This window comes from Rhinoderma darwinii, chromosome 2 (genome assembly GCF_050947455.1).
Source record: "Rhinoderma darwinii isolate aRhiDar2 chromosome 2, aRhiDar2.hap1, whole genome shotgun sequence".
Lineage (NCBI taxonomy): Eukaryota > Metazoa > Chordata > Amphibia > Anura > Rhinodermatidae > Rhinoderma > Rhinoderma darwinii.
The window spans coordinates 30237615-30258702 of record NC_134688.1 but is presented as its reverse complement, the minus strand read 5'-3'; the positions used below and the strand labels follow the sequence as shown (position 1 = coordinate 30258702).

The following is a 21088-nucleotide window of genomic DNA, read 5'->3' as shown; positions in this document are numbered from 1 at the left end:
GGCGCACCAAAGGTCCTGACGCCATCCAGCGCCGCGACGTCAAGATGTGAAAAAGACGTCAGGACCAAAGCTGCGCTCGGGAACGAGGAGGGTAAGTATATTGTTACTATACTAACAGGGGTCCTTGTAGTTTATTACATAGGGCCCCGGTTACTATAGTAATTTATAATAGTCATGGCGCGTTGGGCAACGGGCCCACTGCCTTCGTGGCCAGGTCGCAATTGTGACTACTGCGACCCCTATAGCTACACTGCGACACTGGGCTGTATTATACAGCTGACACCTGCTGAGTATGGCGGCGCTCAGCCCGTTCCATACTTCCCCATGATGACTGCTATACGTACATGTACGTGGCATGTCGTTAGGGTGTTAAAGGGGTCCTCTGGACATTTCTTATTGATGGTCTATCTTTATGATAGGTTATCAATATTAGATCGGTGGGGTTCCAACTCCCAGAACACCCGCCGATCAGCTTTTTTGGAGGGGCCGTAGTACTCGTCGCCTTGGCCTCTTCAGTGTTTACCAGGCACAACGTCGTACACATCGGTAGCAGCTCAGTCGCCCCGTGTGTGTACAGTGTTGTGCTTGTTAACTGGGAAAAGTCAGACGAACGCTATGGTCCCATCCATCACGGACCCCCACTGATCTGATAGTGATGGTCTATCCTAAGGATGGGCCATCAATATAAAATGCCCAGAGAACCCCTTTCTTTAATGTAATGTGTGTGAAGTTTGAAGTTATATAACGTGGCAGAGGGCAGGGCCAGGCAGGCATCAGTATATGTGTTAGGGGGAATTCACACTGAGTTTTTCAGCATGCTTTTTGACGCTGAAAAACGTGTAAAAAAACAGACGGAAACGGATGCGTTTTTTCCAGCGAGCGCTAAAACCGCTGACGGAAACAAGTGACTTACCCCTATCTTCGTGCGTTTACGTCTCTGACCTCCCATTGACAATAAGAGGCAGATAAATTTGCCCGCGGCGCTCAATGTCCGCAGCCAAAAAACGCAGCAAAAAACACGGCAAACGGCGTGCAGGCATGTGAAAATCTGCCTCAAAATTACAGAAGGCATTTTGAGGCAGATTTTTCAGCCTGGAAAAAACTCTGTCTGAACAGGACCTTAAGGGCTGATTCAGACGAACGTGACGTTTAAGCGCACTCCATTTTTATGACACTCCGTTTGGATGTTTGTAAACAGAAAAGCACGTGGTGCTTTTCTGTTTACATTCATTCTTTTACTGTTATTGCGCGAATAACGCTTGTCCCACGGAAGTGCTTCCGTGGGGCATGCGTGATTTTCACGCACCCATTGACTTCACTGGGTGCGTGAGGCGCGGAAAACGCAGACACAAAGAACATGTCGCGAGTTGTACTCACGCTGCGCAAAACTCACGGACTGTCTGCACTGCCCCATAGACTTCTCTAGGTCCGCGCGAGCCGCGTGAAAACCACGCGGCCGGCACGGACGCCAAACACGTTCGTCTGAATCCGCCCTCAGGCTTCAGTATAGGTGTTAGGGGGAAAGTGCCTCCCATTGAAATCCATGAAATTTTTCCTGCGAGCAGTAAAAAACGCCTGCGGGAAAAAGAAGCGTTAGGCTATTTTCACACAGAGTTTTTTTGCAGGAGGAATATCTGCCTCAAAATTCAGTTTGGAAGTTTGAGGCAGATTTTCCTCTCCCTGCACGCCGATTTTTGCAGCGTTTTTCGCCAGCGGCCATTGAGCGCCGCGGGCATAAAACACCACGAAATTTGCTTTCTCTGCCTCCCATTGAAGTCAATGGGAGGTCAGAGGCGGAAGCGCACGAAGATAGGGCATGTCGCTTCTTTTTCTCGCGAGGCATTTTTACTGCTCTGTGGCTTGAAAAAAACCAAGTGGTTTGTATATCAAGTGGAGTTCCAAAAACCGGATTGATTTATTGTGTTGTGTGTGACAAAGTGGGGGGCCATTGTATGTGATATATGTATTGATTGCTTGCTTGCTACAAAGTTTGCAAAAGTGACATTATTTAAAACCATTTTTTTTTCCCTTGCAGTTTCCTTCCTGCTGAGTAGCTGAGTAAGGGGGAGGGGTTAGCTGCTACCAGGTGCTATAAATCAGGCCTCACTACTCTGTAGAGCCTGCTCTGTGGCTTGAAAAAAAACAAGTGGTTTGTATATCAAGTGGAGTTCCGAAAAGAGGAGTTAAAGCCCCAGTAAGTGCTCTTCTTCTACTTCTTTATCTTTTTGGTTAACACCTGTTCGCTGTTTTTTTGTAACTGGGATAATGGACAGCAAGATTGGAGGTTTTCTTCAGTGCACAGTTTGCCATATGTATGCACGACTGGAGCCGGAGTTCCAGGGTGAATATCTCTGTGGCAGATGTGAGCATATTGTTCACCTGGAAGCTCGTATTAGAGATCTGGAGGAGCAGAATGCAACACTGAGGAGGATAGACAATTTTGAACGGAGCTTGCTGCTCACAGAGCATGCAGTTAGTGGGTTACAACTGGAGGGTGAAGACATGGGTGAGCAGGATCAGGTAAGTAGCTGGGTTAATGTAGTTAGGGGCAGTAGAAAGGGGTCAAAGACAAGGAAGGCCGATCCGGTTTCTGACATTCCAGGCAAAATTGCCAAGTTGGGTGATGATGCGAGGGTGTCAGTCTCAGAAATGGCAGCCCTAGTGGATACTGATCTCCCTAACAGCCGGGAGAACAGCCCAGCTAGTAGTCGGCGGGATGGTAATGCAGGTAAGCCAAGACAATTGATAGTCGTAGGGGATTCTATAATCAGGAAGACGGATAGAATTATTTGTCGCCAAGACCACCTCAACCGAATGGTTTGCTGTCTCCCTGGTGCCAGGGTTCGGCATGTGGTGGAACGGGTGGACAAATTGCTGGGAGGGGCTGGTGATGATCCAGCTGTCGTGGTCCATGTCGGTACCAATGACAGAATAAATGGTAGGTGGAGGAGCCTTAAGAATAATTTTAAAGAACTAGGCTACAAGCTGAAGGGAAGGACCTCCAAGGTTGTATTCTCAGGAATACTGCCTGTGCCATGCGCATCACAGGAAAGACAGCGGGAGCTTAGGGAGTTAAATGCATGGCTGAAGTCTTGGTGTAGAGGAGAAGGATTTGGGTTCCTAGAGCACTGGGCTGACTTTTCATTGGGGTACAAACTGTATTCTGCAGATGATTTGCACCTAAATGGAAGGGGGTCCGCTGTGCTGGGGGAGAGAATTCTAGCTGGGGTGGCGGAGTATTTAAACTAGGGCTGAGGAGGGAGGTCAATGTAGAAAAAAAAGGGGTAGCCAGGTTAGAGAGGGGTCAGACTATATTGGTGGGGGGAGAAACAGAATGTGGGGAGAGGACTAGACAACAGGATAAGGAGATCCTTTCGTTACAAAACATCAGTGTAAATAAAAAGGACCGATTAATGTCAAATCACATTTCTGATAATAAAAGTGAAAAACTGACAGGCAAGTTAAAGTGTATGTTCACAAATGCCAGAAGTCTAGCAAGCAAAATGGGGGAGCTGGAGGCCTTGATACTGGAAGAAAATATAGATATAGTTGGTGTTGCTGAAACATGGCTAGACTCTTCACATGACTGGGCTGTAAATCTACAGGGTTTTACACTTTTTCGTAAAGACAGGACAAATAGGAAAGGTGGTGGTGTATGTCTGTATGTGAGAAGTGATATGAAGGCGAGTGTGAAAGAGACAATAGTGGGTGAAGACTGTGAGGAGGTTGAAACCTTGTGGGTGGAACTAGAAAGGGAGGTAAACACTGAAAAAATTACTTTTGGTGTAATCTATAGACCCCCCAATATAACTGAGGAGATGGAAGTTCAGCTATATAAACAGATGGAGCGGGCTGCACAGGCGGGTACTGTAGTGATAATGGGAGATTTTAATTTCCGGGATATTAATTGGTGTCATGGTTCGGCTTCAACTGCAAAGGGGAGACATTTCCTCAACCTGTTGCAGGAAAATTTTATGGGCCAGTTTGTGGAAGACCCGACTAGAGGTGAAGCTCTGTTGGATCTGGTCATTTCTAATAATGCAGATCTTGTTGGGAATGTCAATGTTCGTGAAAACCTCGGTAACAGTGATCATAATATAGTTACATTTTACCTATACTGTAAAAAACAAACGCAGGCTGGGAGGGCAAAAACATTTAATTTTAAGAAAGCCAATTTCCCCAGGATGAGGGCTGCAATTCAGGATATAGTCTGGGAAGAACTAATGTCAAATAATGGAACAAATGATAAATGGGAGATTTTCACATCTACTTTGAGTTATTATAGTGCAAAATTTATTCCTACAGGTAATAAGTATAAACGACTCAAATTAAACCCCACATGGCTTACACCTTCTGTGAAAGGGGCAATACATGACAAAAAAAGGGCATTTAAAAAATACAAATCTGAGGGTACAGCTGTAGCCTTTGTAAAATATAAAGAGCTTAATAAAATCTGTAAAAATGTAATAAAATTAGCAAAAATACAAAATGAAAGGCAGGTGGCCAAGGATAGTAAAACAAATCCTAAAAAATTCTTCAAGCATATAAATGCAAAAAAGCCAAGGTCTGAACATGTAGGACCCCTAGATAATGATAATGGGGAGTTGATCACAGGGGATCAAGAGAAGGCAGAGTTACTAAATGGGTTCTTTAGCTCTGTATATACAACTGAAGAAAGAGCAGCTGATGTAGCCGGTGCCAGTGCTGTTAATATATCAGTTGATATACTGAATTGGATGAATGTAGAGATGGTCCAAGCTAAATTAAATAAAATAAATGTGCACAAGGCCCCGGGACCAGATGGGTTACACCCTAGAATTCTTAAAGAGCTTAGTTCAGTTATTTCTGTCCCCCTTTTCATAATATTCAGAGAATCTCTAGTGACTGGTATAGTGCCAAGGGACTGGCGCAGGGCAAATGTGGTGCCTATTTTCAAAAAGGGCTCTAGGTCTTCCCCGGGTAATTATAGACCAGTAAGCTTAACATCCATCGTGGGGAAAATGTTTGAGGGGCTATTGAGGGACTATATACAGGATTATGTGACAATAAATAGCATTATAAGTGACAGCCAGCACGGTTTTACTAAGGACAGAAGTTGTCAAACTAACCTAATCTGTTTTTATGAAGAGGTGAGCAGAAGTCTAGACAGAGGGGCCGCTGTGGATTTAGTGTTTTTGGACTTTGCAAAGGCATTTGACACTGTCCCCCATAGACGCCTAATGGGTAAATTAAGGACTATAGGTTTAGAAAATATAGTTTGTAATTGGATTGAGAATTGGCTCAAGGACCGTATCCAGAGAGTTGTGGTCAATGATTCCTTCTCTGAATGGTCACCGGTTATAAGTGGTGTACCCCAGGGTTCAGTGCTGGGACCACTATTATTCAACTTATTTATTAATGATATAGAGGAAGGGATTAATAGCACTATTTCTAGATTTGCAGATGACACCAAGCTATGTAATATAGTTCAGACTATGGAAGATGTTTGTGAATTGCAGGCAGATTTAAACAAACTAAGTGTTTGGGCGTCCACTTGGCAAATGAAGTTTAATGTAGATAAATGTAAAGTTATGCATCTGGGTACCAACAACCTGCATGCATCATATGTCCTAGGGGGCGCTACACTGGCGGATTCACTTGTTGAGAAGGATCTGGGTGTACTTGTAAATCATAAACTCAATAACAGCATGCAGTGTCAATCAGCTGCTTCAAAGGCCAGCAGGATATTGTCGTGTATTAAAAGAGGCATGGACTCGCGGGACAGGGATGTAATATTACCACTTTACAAAGCATTAGTGAGGCCTCATCTAGAATATGCAGTTCAGTTCTGGGCTCCAGTTCATAGAAAGGATGCCCTGGAGTTGGAAAAAATACAAAGAAGAGCAACGAAGCTAATAAGGGGCATGGAGAATTTAAGTTATGAGGAAAGATTGAAAGAATTAAACCTATTTAGCCTTGAAAAAAGACGACTAAGGGGGGACATGATTAACTTATATAAATATATTAATGGCACATACAAAAAATATGGTGAAATCCTGTTCCATGTAAAACCCCCTCAAAAAACAAGGGGGCACTCCCTCCGTCTGGAGAAAAAAAGGTTCAAGCTGCAGAGGCGACAAGCCTTCTTTACAGTGAGAACTGTGAATCTATGGAATAGCCTACCGCAGGAGCTGGTCACAGCAGGGACAGTAGATGGCTTTAAAAAAGGGTTAGATAATTTCCTAGAACAAAAAAATATTAGCTCCTATGTGTAGAAATTTTTCCTTCCCTTTTCCCTTCCCTTGGTTGAACTTGATGGACATGTGTCTTTTTTCAGCCGTACTAACTATGTAACTATGTAACTATGTAACTGCTCGTGTGAAAAGGACGCCGACGCCTCCCATTGAAATCAATGGGAGGCATTTTCGGGCCGTTTTTGACGAGTTTTGCGATGCGGTTTCTGCGTCAAAAAACTCGTCAAAATATTGCGTGTGAACATAGCCTAATGCCCTTTCTTTGGGCGTTTCTGTCTCTGACTTCCCATTGACAACAATGGCAGGCAGAAAATGCGTTTTTTGCTGCGTTTTTCTGACCACGGCCCGATGGGGAAAAACGTCACAAAAAACGCAACGAAAAACGCGGGAAGTGTTCAAAATATGCCTCAAAATTCTGGAAGGAATTATGAGGCAGATTTTTCTACCTAAAAACGTTTCCCTTCTCCCATGAACTTTTTAACTTGATGTACCTGTCCTCTGCAGTCTGCACGTCCTCCCGTCCTGTGACTGTCCTCCGCCCGTCCTATGGGATACTAGTACTCCGGCAGTCCTGGCTCCTGACTGTACTGTCCTCCGCCCGAAGTCTTGCGTCTTTCGTTCCCTTTAGCTCCGCCCCCTGTCTTCTCCCCTGCCTGAGCGCTCCTCCTACCACCTATCGCTGTCCTATTCGGCTATCAGTGCACAGTGTGCAGTGCAGCAGATATCACCGGGCCCCCGGCCCCCCCGGATGCCTAGTGTAACGTTAGTGTCGTGATGCTACTACTAGGCATTAGGGGGCCTCCAGGCCTGGCACATAATGTAATGTGTTCAAGGGAAAACAGCTTCTGATTTTCAGACGTTTTTTAAGCCACTTGCGATTTTCGCTGCGTTTTTCGCAGCTTTTTTTACGGCCGTTTTTGGAGCTTTTTTCAAAAGTGACCTGCAATTCTTTTTCGCGACCGTTTTTTTACGCGTAAAAAAACTATGCTAAAAACGCTCCGTCGGAACAGAACGCCGTTTTCCCATTGAACTCAATGGGCAGATGTTTGGAGGCGCTCTGCTTCCAATTTTTCGTCCGTTTTTCGGGCGTTTACGGCACAAAAAACGGCTGAAAATAGGCCGTGTGAACATACCCTGAGAGAGACATAAGTGTAGGGTATTCTTTGGTGAGCTAATGGAGAGTAAGGGGCCCACATGCTATTCTTGCACGGAGGCCCTCTGCTGTCCTTGTCCGCCACTGTGTGTGTATATATATATATATATATATATATATATATATATATATATATATTTATTTATTTTTATTATTTATTTTTTAAATTTATTTATCTATATTCTGCATAAAAATATACACAATGGTATAACATAGCCTTTCCTCATGCGCACACACGCACACACACACACACACACACACACACACACACACACACAACATATTGATACGCACATGCATACATATACATTATATATATATATATATATATATATATATATATCATTTTTATCTGTATAAAAAACACAAAAAGGGATTCAACATGTAAACACAGTACTATCTGTGTAATTGGATATATTCTTATTACATTAAACATTCATACATTGAACTGCCCAATTCTCATTGAATAAATTTCCACTGTACTGAAGACGCCCGGTATGCTCTACATTGATTCATTAGTCTATTCTGTTGACACACAAATGTGCATGAAAATCTAATTACTGTTCATCATAGAGATAATTTGTATCAATATATTTCATTTTCACTAATTGCAAACATTCCAGTGTCACATGGCACATGCAAATCAGCACATCGGTGCCCAATGCCAGTGTGACGAGACGATAAATCAAGGGAGATGTGTTAGCATACTCACCCCTAACAAGCAGTTCTGCCTCATCTGATACACTGTCAGCCGTGGATTGCACCCTGCAGCCATATCTCCCAGCATGCACCAGGAGGATGTTTCTAATCATTAAATCAGCCGATGACGCTTGCTGGAAAAGAAGTGAATGCCCAATTTAATGCATTATAAATGTAAATATCTTCAACTGTCAAATACAGCAGTAAAATATTGTAGAGATTGATAGCACACAAGCCATCATATGACAAACAGTTGAATTGTGGAATATTATATCGGTTTAGTCATCCATATATGTTTTGTGGCATTTTCGTTAGTCACATTAAAATCGCAGCTAAAACCCGTGAACAAATCTAGCGAATAAAAATGTGAGGTTTATTAAGCGGTGTGGACCTAAGGGCCTGAGAAGTAGGGCAGTGCCAACACAGCACAAGTAGAGGCAGTTGATGAGCTGTGCAGCTCATGTTAAAGGGATTTTCCAGGATCAATGGGGGCCCATTCCCTGGGACCCCCACCAATGAGCAGAATGAAGGGGCAGCGCTGCTTGCTGGAGCACTCCGGCGCATTTACTACAGTACCTGACAAAGCAACGTCCATATACATTCAGTTGTGTTTGGTACTACAGATCAGCCCATTTGTCTAGTGCCATAGACCAGTGTGTTTCTGTGTTGGGTAGTGCAATGAAAGGACTAAAGAGCTCCAAAAATAACCACAGCCCCTCCGTTTTGCTGATTGGTGGGGATCACAGGAGCCCCACCAATGATACATTGATTAAAGCTATCAATGTAAAATCCCAGGAAACCTAAATTTTAGCTGCACAGCCCATCAACCACACATATTTGTGCTGTGTTGGCACTGCCCATCTTTTTAGCCGCTAGCTCCACCCCTGCTTAACAGATGCCACATTCTTATTGGCTGAGCAAAATGGCAATTACGTTTTGAAACCATTGATTTTTTTTTTCCCGATCACTGATTTTAATATGTGTAGAGTAGGTTGCCATTTTGAAATGACTGGTTCTCTGTATTAAAATTCTCTTGTTGAACAGCAGATATTTATTTAATCTCAGATGTACTGTGAAAACTGTGAAAGCAAAGCCATCGAACGCATTTGGATCTGTGTGTGTAAAAAATATTAAAGACACATTTCCAATCAGTTGAACTTGTTATTTATATGGAGCCATTTTTACCTTAATGAGTGACACAATTCATGGAGTAAATTAGTGTGGATCCAGAAACAGTACGGGGGAAGCCTTACTGGATTTATATACAGCAATCAGAATCTGTATTAAACAGCCCTTATGTTCTTTTAACCAATTTTACCATCCTTTGTCAGGAAGGCTTCCTCTTAACACAACCAACATTGAGTTATGGATTTGTGTCCATACATTTCTGTCAGCAATGCATGTATGCAGAACATTGCTCAGCACAGGGGCGACAATAAACAAAGAAGTAAAGAAAACTCTTTCCAAGGTAAAAATGATAATAGAGAAAATTCAGAAATGTTGCAGAGCTGTATTTGTCATTCAATTACTCTCCATTGTATGTGCCCCATGAGTTAAAATAGTTTAGTAGAATTATTTACTCTTCTACAAAAAACCCAGTTACAGATGTGTGCACCTTAAGGCCTGATTCACACGAACGTGTTAAACGTCCGTGGGACGGCCGTTGAAACAGCGGCCGTCCCACGGACCTATGTTATTCAATGTGGCCGCTCACACAGCCGTTGTTTCAACGGACCGTGTGAAGGGTCCATGGAAAAATAGGACATGTCCTATCTTTTCACGCATCACGCATTCCTCCATAGACTCTCAACTATGGTGGATGCGTGACATCGCGTCTCGCAGCGCTGAGCAGGGATGCACCTCGGACGTGAAAAAACTGCAGTTTTTCACGTCCGAGATGCGCAGCGTTCGTGTGAATCAGGCCTTACTTTGCTAAAATTTGGTTAAGGACTTACATTTTTCATGAAACCAATTCAATACAATATCGCGACATGCTTTAAAACCCTTGACAGGCAGCAATACACATCACAACCACTGGGTGGCCACACATAGACACATACAATATAAGACATCTTGTGACAGAGTATCGCAAAATCATGTTATTTTTCAGAGCTGGTCATCTCGCACCACACATCTCAGGACAATATGTTAAGATAATTGGAAAGCTTAGAAAGGACACATCTGTACCATCATGTAGCAATATCATAGTTAATGCTAATAAAAAAACACAAATATAAACGTCTATGTTGCATAGATGTTTAGATAGATAGATAAATAGATGGAAGATAGATAGATGTAATGGCCGCGGTCTCAGACCACTGGCATCCTGTACTTACCAGTAGCCGCGACCGCAGACAACTGAGCTCCTGCCGGCGTCTCCTCCCTCTGAGACACCGGCACGCACTGCTTTCTTCTCCTGCTGATACCCATAGGGTACACCAGGAAACTCTCCCCCAACCTATCCTAGCATACCAGGAACTATAAAAGGAACTCTGCCCATTCATTCTTTGCCTAAGTATTGTTGTGTCTACCCATGTTTGTCCAGCAAACGGTTCCTTAGCTGTATCCTGTATCCCATATCCAGTAATTGTGTTTAGTTCCAGTGCCAAGTCGAGTGTCTTAGTCGAGTTTACCCTCTGTGTCTGGTGCCCATGCCATACGGTGTGTCCGAGACGACTGCACTACTTCTGTCTGGTGTCCCAGCCAAGTCAAGTGTCTGAGACGACTGCACTACACCAGTCCGGTGTCCTAGCAAAGTCGAGTGCCTGAGACTACTGCACTACTCTAATCTGGAGCCCTAGTCTCACATCATCATCCTTCACAGTACGCATGCGGCTGACTGTCTGGCATTTAGACACTTCTGACCTTCCAGGTACTTTTGTATTACTGACTCTCACAGACTCTGTTAATCAGCAGCTGCTCCGTTACGGCAGAGTGGCCCAGTGTATTTACATACCTGTAAGCCATTATGATAGACAGATAGATAGATAGATAGATAGATAGATAGATAGATAGATAGATAGATAGATAGATAGATAGATAGATAGATAGATAGATAGATAGATAGATATGGGATAGATAGATAGATAGATAGATAGATATGGGATAGATAGATAGATAGATAGATAGATAGATAGATAGATAGATAGATAGATAGATATGGGATAGATAGATAGATAGATAGATAGATAGATAGATATGGGATAGATAGATAGATAGATAGATAGATAGATAGATAGATAGATAGATAGATAGATAGATAGATAGATAGATAGATAGATAGATAGATAGATAGATAGATATGAGATAGATATGAGATAGATATGAGATAGATAGATAGATAGATATGAGATAGATAGATAGATAGATAGATAGATAGATAGATAGATAGATAGATAGATAGATAGATAGATAGATAGATAGATAGATAGATAGATAGATAGATAGATCGATGGGATCTATCTATATCCCTCTAGATTATATTTATATCTGGTTACTCCCATATTAAAAATTCTTGACCTTTTTTTTTCCTGCATTTGTCATTTAAACTCCACTTGTTGAAGACAATGTCCTGACACCATTAAAAATAAATAAAAATGTCCTAGTGTGTCTATTGCAGAGATTGCCGGTTACATAATAACTTTTACTGCAAATGCTACAAAAACGCTAAAAATACTCCACATGGCATGTCATATACATATAATTGTAGGCAGTCACATGTCTGTAGAAATGCTGATGAGATTAGACAAGAACATTACATTTCACCCAACAAGTGAGTTTCTGGTGGGCTGAATAAAAGGTGACATTATCAGTAATTATGAAGCGCTCCCCGGTCCGGGTGACATGTCTATATAATGATGGCATCTTAAAAGGCTACTGAAAAGACATGCTGTTGTTGTCAAATGTTCCCTATAATTAAACTTCTCTATACTGCTGAGTAATCTCTTCGACTTGCCTTTGTGTGAACTGACTTCAACCTTCACTTTCAGAAGCAAAATTATTTTACAAAAAAATTATTTGTCATTCCCTGTTCAGAAAAAGAAAAAAAGAATCTCAGAAAATGAATCTTCAGCAGAACCTGAAATAGTTCCTCAATCTTTTATCTTTGCTATCTGTCACTTTCACCTGTACGGAGAGCTTTTTCTCTCGGTGCTTTATGATGAAGACCAGATTGAATTCATATTTTGGAACACAAACAAAATGACTTTTCTTGCCCCCCTCCCCGGTTCTCAGCTGGAACTATCTTGAAAAAGAACAGTAGGTGCAAAAAGTCACTTACTTACTGCTAAATCCACATATTTATCACACAATATCAGAGCAAGAGTTGAAAGGTTGCGTAACTCGAAGGACTCCATAGACTCCGAGCAATGTTTTAATTTTCCTTCCCGTATTTTCTACTATAAATTGACCAACAGATTTGACCCAAATGCTTTGTTAAGTGCTTGTTTTGCTGAACAATATTGTGGTGTGCTTAAAATTGAGCCTTCCCTATCCACAACCTCCACTCATAGGGGGAAAACCGAAAGCTGTGAAAAAGGTCATGACCCCCTTCCCATATAGCTCTGATGGAAGGCTGCAATTTACAGATGTAACAATCCTTATCTTGACTCTGATAATGTGCTGCAGGGTGATAAGCTATCAAGCCATTGAAAGCCATTAAAAAGGCAAGTTAAATTTTATTGCCGCTGTGTATTTATTGCATTAAAAGTCGTTAACTACAACTATCCCATTGTAGAGCGAAACCCCCATGCAGAACTCTACTGGACAGTGATGTCAGGACCTTTACAATGCTAAAATTCCCGGGCCAGAGCATCGGAAGCGCTCTGTATTGGGACTCTGACCCTGTAGGAGCACCTGACATCACTGTCCATATATGGGCAGTGACATCAGGAGCTACCCCAGGGCTGGAATCCCCGGGCAGATCGCTACCTGATGCTCTTCCCTGGGAAAGTTCCCTGATGTATTTTTATTTTACCTATACTTGTGACGGATGGCATGCAGTAGCATCGGTTACCCATAGGTTACCATGTTCAAAAAACGTATACCACGCAATATAAGTTTTTTGCAGGATACCTCAGGATCGAATAGCCTAGCCTACTACACTATCCCATCCTTAAAAAAAAAAAAAGGTATACTGACGTATACCAGCCCGGCGGAGGCCATTGGACATGTTTATCATGTATGTTGGGAGCTTTTCCGGCGTACACGATAAATGTAATTAAGAAGCATGTTGTGAAGAAGGCCTTATTTTAAACCTCGCCCGGAATGACTGCGTGATGTCTCAACAATGTCAAAAATATTCTGGGTCTTCAAAGGTGTTATATTGGTTCATCATTTAACCATCTCTACCACTGGTGTACATAGATAAGAGCGGGAGCCATTACAATGCCAGGTTTTGTCATCCAAAACAGAAGGGCATTGTGTTTTTTCCCTCTCCATAACCTTTTCAGGTCACTTGGAACAATATCCCACCCCCTTGTTTGCCAGGAAAGCAGTACCTCTGTAGAGGGGAGTTCTGGAGAGGTTCTCATCACCCAATAGCAAAGGGAATGGAACCATGCAGGGCTGGTCCAAGGGCCTCATTGCAACTACATGAACTGCCTCTAAGGTATGCAGAAGTATTGCAGTGCATTATTAAAGTGATCAACTGATCACATAGTAAAGTCCCCTAGTAAGACAAAAAAGAGTTAAAAATAGTTTTAATAAAGTTCCTAATAAATAAATGAAAAATCACAAGTAAAGAAAACTAAAAATCCACTTTTCCCTATTCACAATGGCACCAAGCAGGGCTGCCCCTTGTCCCCATTGTTGTATGTTCTTGTTATGGAACATCTCCTGGCCTCCATACGGAACAGCCCGGACATTAAGTGTATTCTCATTTGCTGATGACTTACTGGTTTATCTCACGAACCCGCATCTCTCTGCCCTCGTTGATGTCTGAGCTGTCCCGTTTTGGAATATGGTCTAACTTTAAGATCAACTGTCTAAATCAGAGGCATTGAATGTATCCCTTTCATCCTCAACACTATCACTCCTCAAAAGTAATTTTCCCTTTTCCTGGCCCACTAGGGGTATAACGTATTTGGGTGTACGTATAAGCACTGACCTTTCACAACTGTTTACAAATAACTTCATTCCCCAGCTATCTGAATTCCGCCCAGATCTTGCTTCCTGGCATAAAAAGGAATTCTCCTGGTTTGGTCGTATTAATATTATAAAAATGTCGCTCCTCCCCAAATTGTTGTACCTCCTGCAAATGATCCCCATTTCCATCTCATCCTCCTTTTGGTTACGTATCCAACAATGCTTTGGATTCTTCATCTGGCCGTCCCCGACTAAGCAGGGCAATACTTACTCGGTCCAGGCATGCAGGAGGGGGGGGGGGTTGGCTTGACGTACTGTCGTCTCTATTACCTTGCGCCGACACACGCTCATGTTCTTGACCTTTTTCAGAATTGCGAATCAAAATCTGGGTCCATTTAGCCCAGCAATTATGCACCCGTGCCATGTCTACCCTGCCTTGGACGTGAACCTTGTCTAGGAATGGACCGACTCAGGCCTCATTTGTTGTCTCCCAAACCCTCTTGGCATTACGTTCCCCTGGGGTGGGAGGTTCCCTCATAGACCAACTGGACCCACTGACCCCTGTTACTGACAATCCAGCATTTCCTGCAGGTGAGGCCCGACACTCCTTCTTGGGCTGGTCATCCACCAATCCCATGTACTTGACTCAAGTACTTTCTGAATCCTCCCTACTCCCATTAGCCACAATCTTCCCAACTGATGCGCCCTCACGTCACATGCTTGAATATCCCCAATTAAAACACTTTTATAATGTAACTAACCGTCAAGCCCACCTTCACTGTATGCTAACAGAATTTGAAAGCTTATGTGTTTCTACCCTGCCCCCTACGCACACTATCTCCACTCTATATAAACTACTCCTCTCCCAACGATCTCATCATCTCTCATCTTTTTGTAAGGCTTGGGAAAAAGAACTGCCCAGAACATTCACCAACACGCAATGGAAACAGTGTTTTTTCTTTTACCAGAAAGCCTCCATATCTATACAGGCTCAAGAAACTAGTTATCAAATTATCTCTAGGTAGTATAGGGTCCCTACTGCCCTCCATAAATGGTGTCCGTCCGTACCAGACAATTGTTGGCGCTGTGGAGCTACAGGTGGCTCCATGTCCCACATTTGGTGGGGTTGCTCCACCTTGCGGAGCTTTTGGACTGCTGTACTCAAAATCATATTTGAAGTCACTGGGGTCTCGGTCCCCAATTCCCCTGAGGCAGCTCTTCTATTCATGTTCCCTTTGCCACTACCCATTTATAAACAGTCTCTAACTAAACACCTCCTCCAGGCTGCAAAGTCAGTCCTCCCACGTAAGTTGAAAAGTTGGATGAGTGGTTCCAGGAAGTGGCCTTGATACAGAGAATGGAAAACCTGTTTGTTGTCTCATTCCCCAGCTGCCTCCGCACGATACACATCTACATGGTCCTATTGGAATATATACCTCTCTTCTCCCACATATTTAAATATAGTGACTTGAGACCCAATTCCCCCTTCCTATATACCTTCAACTCAGGAGTCATTGCTTGCTGCTTTGTGTGGTTTTGCCCGCTTCAACCATGTCCTTGCCATGTGTATAGCTGCTCTCACTTCTTTCTACTCATAATCATCCGGAACTGGAGTACAGGCTCACCATGACCTGTGCCCTACCATATCCCTCTTCCGCCCTTGTTTGTCCTCCTTCTTCTGTTTTTTCCTTCCCCCTCCCTTGTCTAACTGTGAGGAGCTTCACTTCCTGTGATGGCACTTGTAGGATGTCATTACTTTATGTTGTGTAAGAGATTGAGTTGTTCCGACTCTATTTAATTTTGTATGCAATGCTCCTGTTAATTATGCTTCTCCAGGTTGCTGATGTATATTGTCGCTTGTCATAGGATGTGATGCTCGCCTCCTTCTTGGGGCATTGCCCTTCTTTGTTATTTTCTTTCTTTCAGCAGGAGGTATTTCCCCCACCTGTGTTTCATACTTGCTTGTTTTAAAACCAATACAAAACTTTGAATATGAAAAAAAAATATATATATATATATATATATGAGAAATTGCTGCTAAAGTTCTAAGCCGTGTAACGTCCTAGAAAAATAACAGGATGTTCAAAAAACGATAGACATATGGGAAATGTTAACTAGTAACTATTTTGTGCGGCATTAGGCTGGATTCACATGAGCACATTACGTCCGTAATGGATGGAACGTATTTCGGCTTCATGTCCCAGACCGAACTCAGTGCAGGGAGCCGGGCTCCTAGCATCATAGTTATGTACGACGCTAGTAGTCCCTGCCTCGCTGCAGGACAACTGTCCCGTACTGTAATCATGTTTTCAGTACGGGACAGTAGTTCCACGGAGAGGCAGGGACTCCTAGCATCGTACATAAGTATAATGCTAGGAGCCCGGCTCTCTGCAGTGTGTTCGGTCCGGGACTTGCGGCCAAAATACGTTCCGTCCTTTACGGACGTAATGTGCTCATGTGAATCCAGCCTTACTATCTGTTTTACAAGCAGATATACGTTTAAATTTAGAAAAATGCTAATTTTTGCAAATTTTCTGTACATTTTGGTGTTTTTCATAAATAAATACTGAATTTATCGACAAGATTTTTTAACTACCATAAAGTACGATGGTCACGAGAAAATCTCAGAATTGCTTGGATAGGTAAAAGCATTTCAGAGTTATTACCACATAAAGTAACACATGTCAGTTTTGAAAAAATCGTCTGTTTCCTGAAGGCTGAAACAGGCTGGGTCCTGAAGGGGTTAAGGTCCAAAGTAGGCTGGTTATTAAGGGTTAGGCCCGGATCACACCGTTTTGTGGCCGTTTTTGGTTCAATTTTTTTTAGCCGAACACAGGAGTAGACATGAAAAATGGAGATGCATCAGACTTTTCTTTATATCTTTTCTTCCTTTTGAATCCCCTTCTGGCTTTGGCTCAAGAACTGCCCCGAAAACTGCATCAAAACTGTGCGTGTGAAAGGGGTAGTTCAAAATGAGAAAAAAAGGTCTGATTTTTTTTCCTAAAGCAGCGCCACTCTTGTCCAGGATCTGTGTCTGTTATAGCAGCTCAGCTCCATTCAAGCGAATAGGGCTGAGCTGCAATAACAGACACAGCCAAAAGACAAGGGTGGCGCTGTTTTGGGAAAAATAACATCAGACCCTTTTTTCCAATCATATACAACGCCTTTAAGGTTTATTACATATTAACAAAATGTTAAATAATGTAACAATTTTACTAACTTACTAACTTTTAACACAAAAAATGTGAAACACTTGTGAAGTCAAAATGGAGCCTTCTGTGTTTTGTTAGATTCCATTATAAAAGCGGCCTTATAATTATAGATTGATAATAACAAAGAACGGCAACAAACATTCCAATAATTGTGAGACGTGAATGTGGTAGTCAACGAAGAAGTGACAAGACTAATGTTTCCATGCTGGTATAATGGTATTCTCTAAGTGATAATGTCCTCTCCCCGCTGGTTAAAATACTCGTAGTTGCACATTATATCAAATTGTAGTAAACATTTTTACATTTATGGAATGATAAAAACCTATTCATGAGTCACCGGGAACACAAAAACATGACAGTGCTGCTTTGTTTTTATTTTTATCGCTATTTTATTTTGAAAAACTATAATTTTGGTAAAAAATTTCCAATGTCAAATAAACGTACAATTTAAAAAAACAAAGAAAACAATAGACAATCCCTACATTTGTGACGCTAAATGTTTTCGATCAACCAGGTCGTGGCGCATCTAATAGTAATTTAACCCCTTTACCCATTCCCGACTGCCATATATATGTACGGCAAATGTCGGAGGGGAAAATATGAAGTGGACTCACAGGCTGCAACAGGCGGGATCGTATATTACTATGATATCACGCGTTTAACCCCTTAGATGCCGCGGTCAATAGTGACCGCGGGATAAATGACGTTAGAAACAGGGGGCGGCCACCTGCAGCAGCCCATTGCTGCCACCCGAGACGCAATCGCATGGTGCAAATGGATGTCATGGCAGCCTGTGGGCCTAATCTGTGCCTTCTTTCTGCTTCTATTAAGCCATGGGCTTATTAGGAGCCAGTAAAAAAGACAGTATACTGCAATACATTTTTGCGGTATACTGTGCAAGCAATCCAATGATCGCTGGTTCAAGTCCCATAAGGGGAGTAATAAAATAAAGTAAAACATAGTCAAAGTTTTTCTTTTATATACAAAAAAAATATTAAAAGTAATGAAAAAAATATTTTTCCCATTTTCCCCCAAAGAAGTGTAAACAAAACATTAGTGGTATCACCGCGTCTGTAAAACTCAGAACTATTACAAAATAACATAATTTAACCCGCATGGCAAACGCCATAAAAACAAAAAGAAGAAAATTAACAAAGCCAGAATTGCTCTTTTTTGGTCACCTCGTCTCTTGAAAAAAATGGATCATAAAGTCACATGTACCCCAAAATAGTACCAGTAAAAACTACAGTTCACCCCGCAAAAAACAAGTCCTCACACTGCTCAATCGATGGAAAAATAAAAAAGTTATGGCTCTCAAAATATTGCAACACAAAGTATTGACACGCAGAATAAAATTTATAAAATTAGAATAAAACTGAAGTGTTCTGTCGCCATTTTCTTGTGTGCTGTATACATTTACAGTCACGGGCGTTCTTGCACCTGTATACACATTTTGTTTTATTTTGTTGGAATCTGCTGTTCAAACTTTTGTGTTGTTTATGCGATCCATGTATTTGGGGTTAGTGACTGCCTCCATTTTTTGATCTTGCATTCCTCCCATTCTGATCTGGGTGATTTTAATTAGTTTATTGCTGGTACCAACCCAAGATATATATGTAGGCTTAGTCCCACTTCTTGGTTCTATGTGCAGCGTAGGTTCACACCTTTAGAGGATGCCTTGTCGTGGCAGGTGGACTCACACAATTCGATCAAAATGTGGACTAAGAAACTCCCTATTGTAAGTAGCTTTAGCAGTAAATGCATATGTTCGCAGTGTGCTGTCACCATTTTTTTGTGTGCTCTATCTATCTATCTATCTATCTATCTATCTATCTATCTATCTATCTATCTATCTATCTATCTATCTATCTATCTATCTATCTATCTATCTATCTATCTATCTATCTATCCCATATCTATCTATCTATCTATCTATCTATCTATCTATCTATCTATCTATCTATCTATCTATCTATCTATCTATCTATCTATCTATCTATCTATCTATCATCTATCCCATATCTATCTATCTATCTATCTATCTATCTATCTATCTATCTACCTATCTATCTATCTATCTCATATCTATCAATCTCATATCTATCAATCTCATATCTATCTATCTATCTATCTATCTATCTATCTATCTATCTATCTATCTATCTATCTATCTATCTATCTATCTATCTATCTATCTATCTATCTATCTATCTATCTATCTATCTATCTATCTATCTATCTATCTATCTGTCTATCAATCATCTTTTTGATAAACATTTAGTTCCAGTAGTGCTTTGATTCTTTTTAGTAATTTTGCTCCTGCTCATTAATATATTCATGAACATTGTGTGATTACATCTACAAATTTCTGTCTCTGATTCAGTTTAAATTTATGGTAAAATAATTAAATCCTTTATGTGTAATGTATATTTTTACACACTGAACATTTTACAGTCGTTTCATTTTTTACTACCTTGCCTGCCTCTGGCGTGCTTCTACATAACCTGAATATGTACTACTTATTTGAATGATTACAATCATCCTATCTTGCTCATTTAAGCTGCCAAAAATATTCAACATCTGCCCATTCTGTAATAACATATCTGGGAGCTGAATTTCACCGTGCTTTATATATATAAATTCAATTTGTAGAATTTATTAGGTAGAGTGCCAGACAATTCCTGCAATGCTACAAAGTTTTTTCATTTTTGGAATATTTTTAGCAATAAATAATTTTCTTGTTTCAGTTATATAGAACATTACATGTTAAAGAGAACCGATCATGGCTGGGAATTTGGCAGCTAATTCTTGCTACAGGTGTAAAGTTTGGACTCTGCTATATCAAAGTGTAACTAAACGTTTGACAAACTTCCCAACACTGAGACTCCCACCAATCGCTCAAACAAAGCCTCAGAATTACTCGTGTGAACACTCAGCCACTTCGTTCCATTCTGCTTTTTCCGGAAATCAATGTATCGGAGTACGGGCTCATAGACTTTCTATTGAGTCCGTACTCTGATACATTGATTTTCGGAAAAAGCCGAACAGACACAAAGTGGCTGAGTGTTCACACGAGCGCTTCTGCCGCTTCTTTGAGCGTTTGGTGGGAGTCTCAGTCCTCGGACCCCCACCAATAAAAACTTCTGACATGTCACTATGACATGTCAGAAGTTTGTCAAACATTTAGTTACCCTTTAAAAGTGTTTTTTTTTATAAGAACCAAGTGTTGAAACAAAAATTAATTGATGTGCAAGATCAATATGCTGAGCTTCTTAATCAAAAATCGCAGGAACAGGATTCCTTAAATAGAGTAAAATCTTTTGCAGATCTGGTAGACCAGGCTCTTTTGTTGCTAAAATTATTAGGGATCAAAATCCACCTTCCTATGTTGCATCGCTAAGTTCCTCAACAGATGGATTGATTAGCGATGCAGATCTTACATTGCAGGAATTTAGGAAGTATTTTCAGAGTTTGTATGTCTTCACATCTAGGGCTAATGCTGACTCTTTAACCCTTTCCCGTCGCAGCCACTTTTGGGCTAAATGACAGAGCCCCATTTTCAAATCTCACATGTCTCATTTTATGTGGTAATACCTTTGGAATGCCTTTACTTTTCCAAGCTATTCTGAGATTATTTGCTCGTGACAAATTATACTCTATGTTACAGGTAAAATTTGGTTGATAAATTCATTGCTTATTTGTAAACA

The 21088-nt window shown here is 41.4% G+C and overlaps 1 protein-coding gene across 3 annotated transcripts in view; it reads right to left on the bottom strand.

Moving 5' to 3' along the window:
* Positions 1-21088, bottom strand: part of CNTN5 (contactin 5) — a 1298632-nt gene that overhangs the window by 112541 nt on the left and 1165003 nt on the right. For all 3 annotated transcript variants that reach the window (XM_075851517.1, XM_075851516.1, XM_075851518.1), the window contains one exon: positions 8099-8219. In XM_075851517.1, the coding sequence (XP_075707632.1) occupies positions 8099-8219 (121 nt within the window). The remainder of the gene's footprint in view (positions 1-8098; positions 8220-21088) is intronic.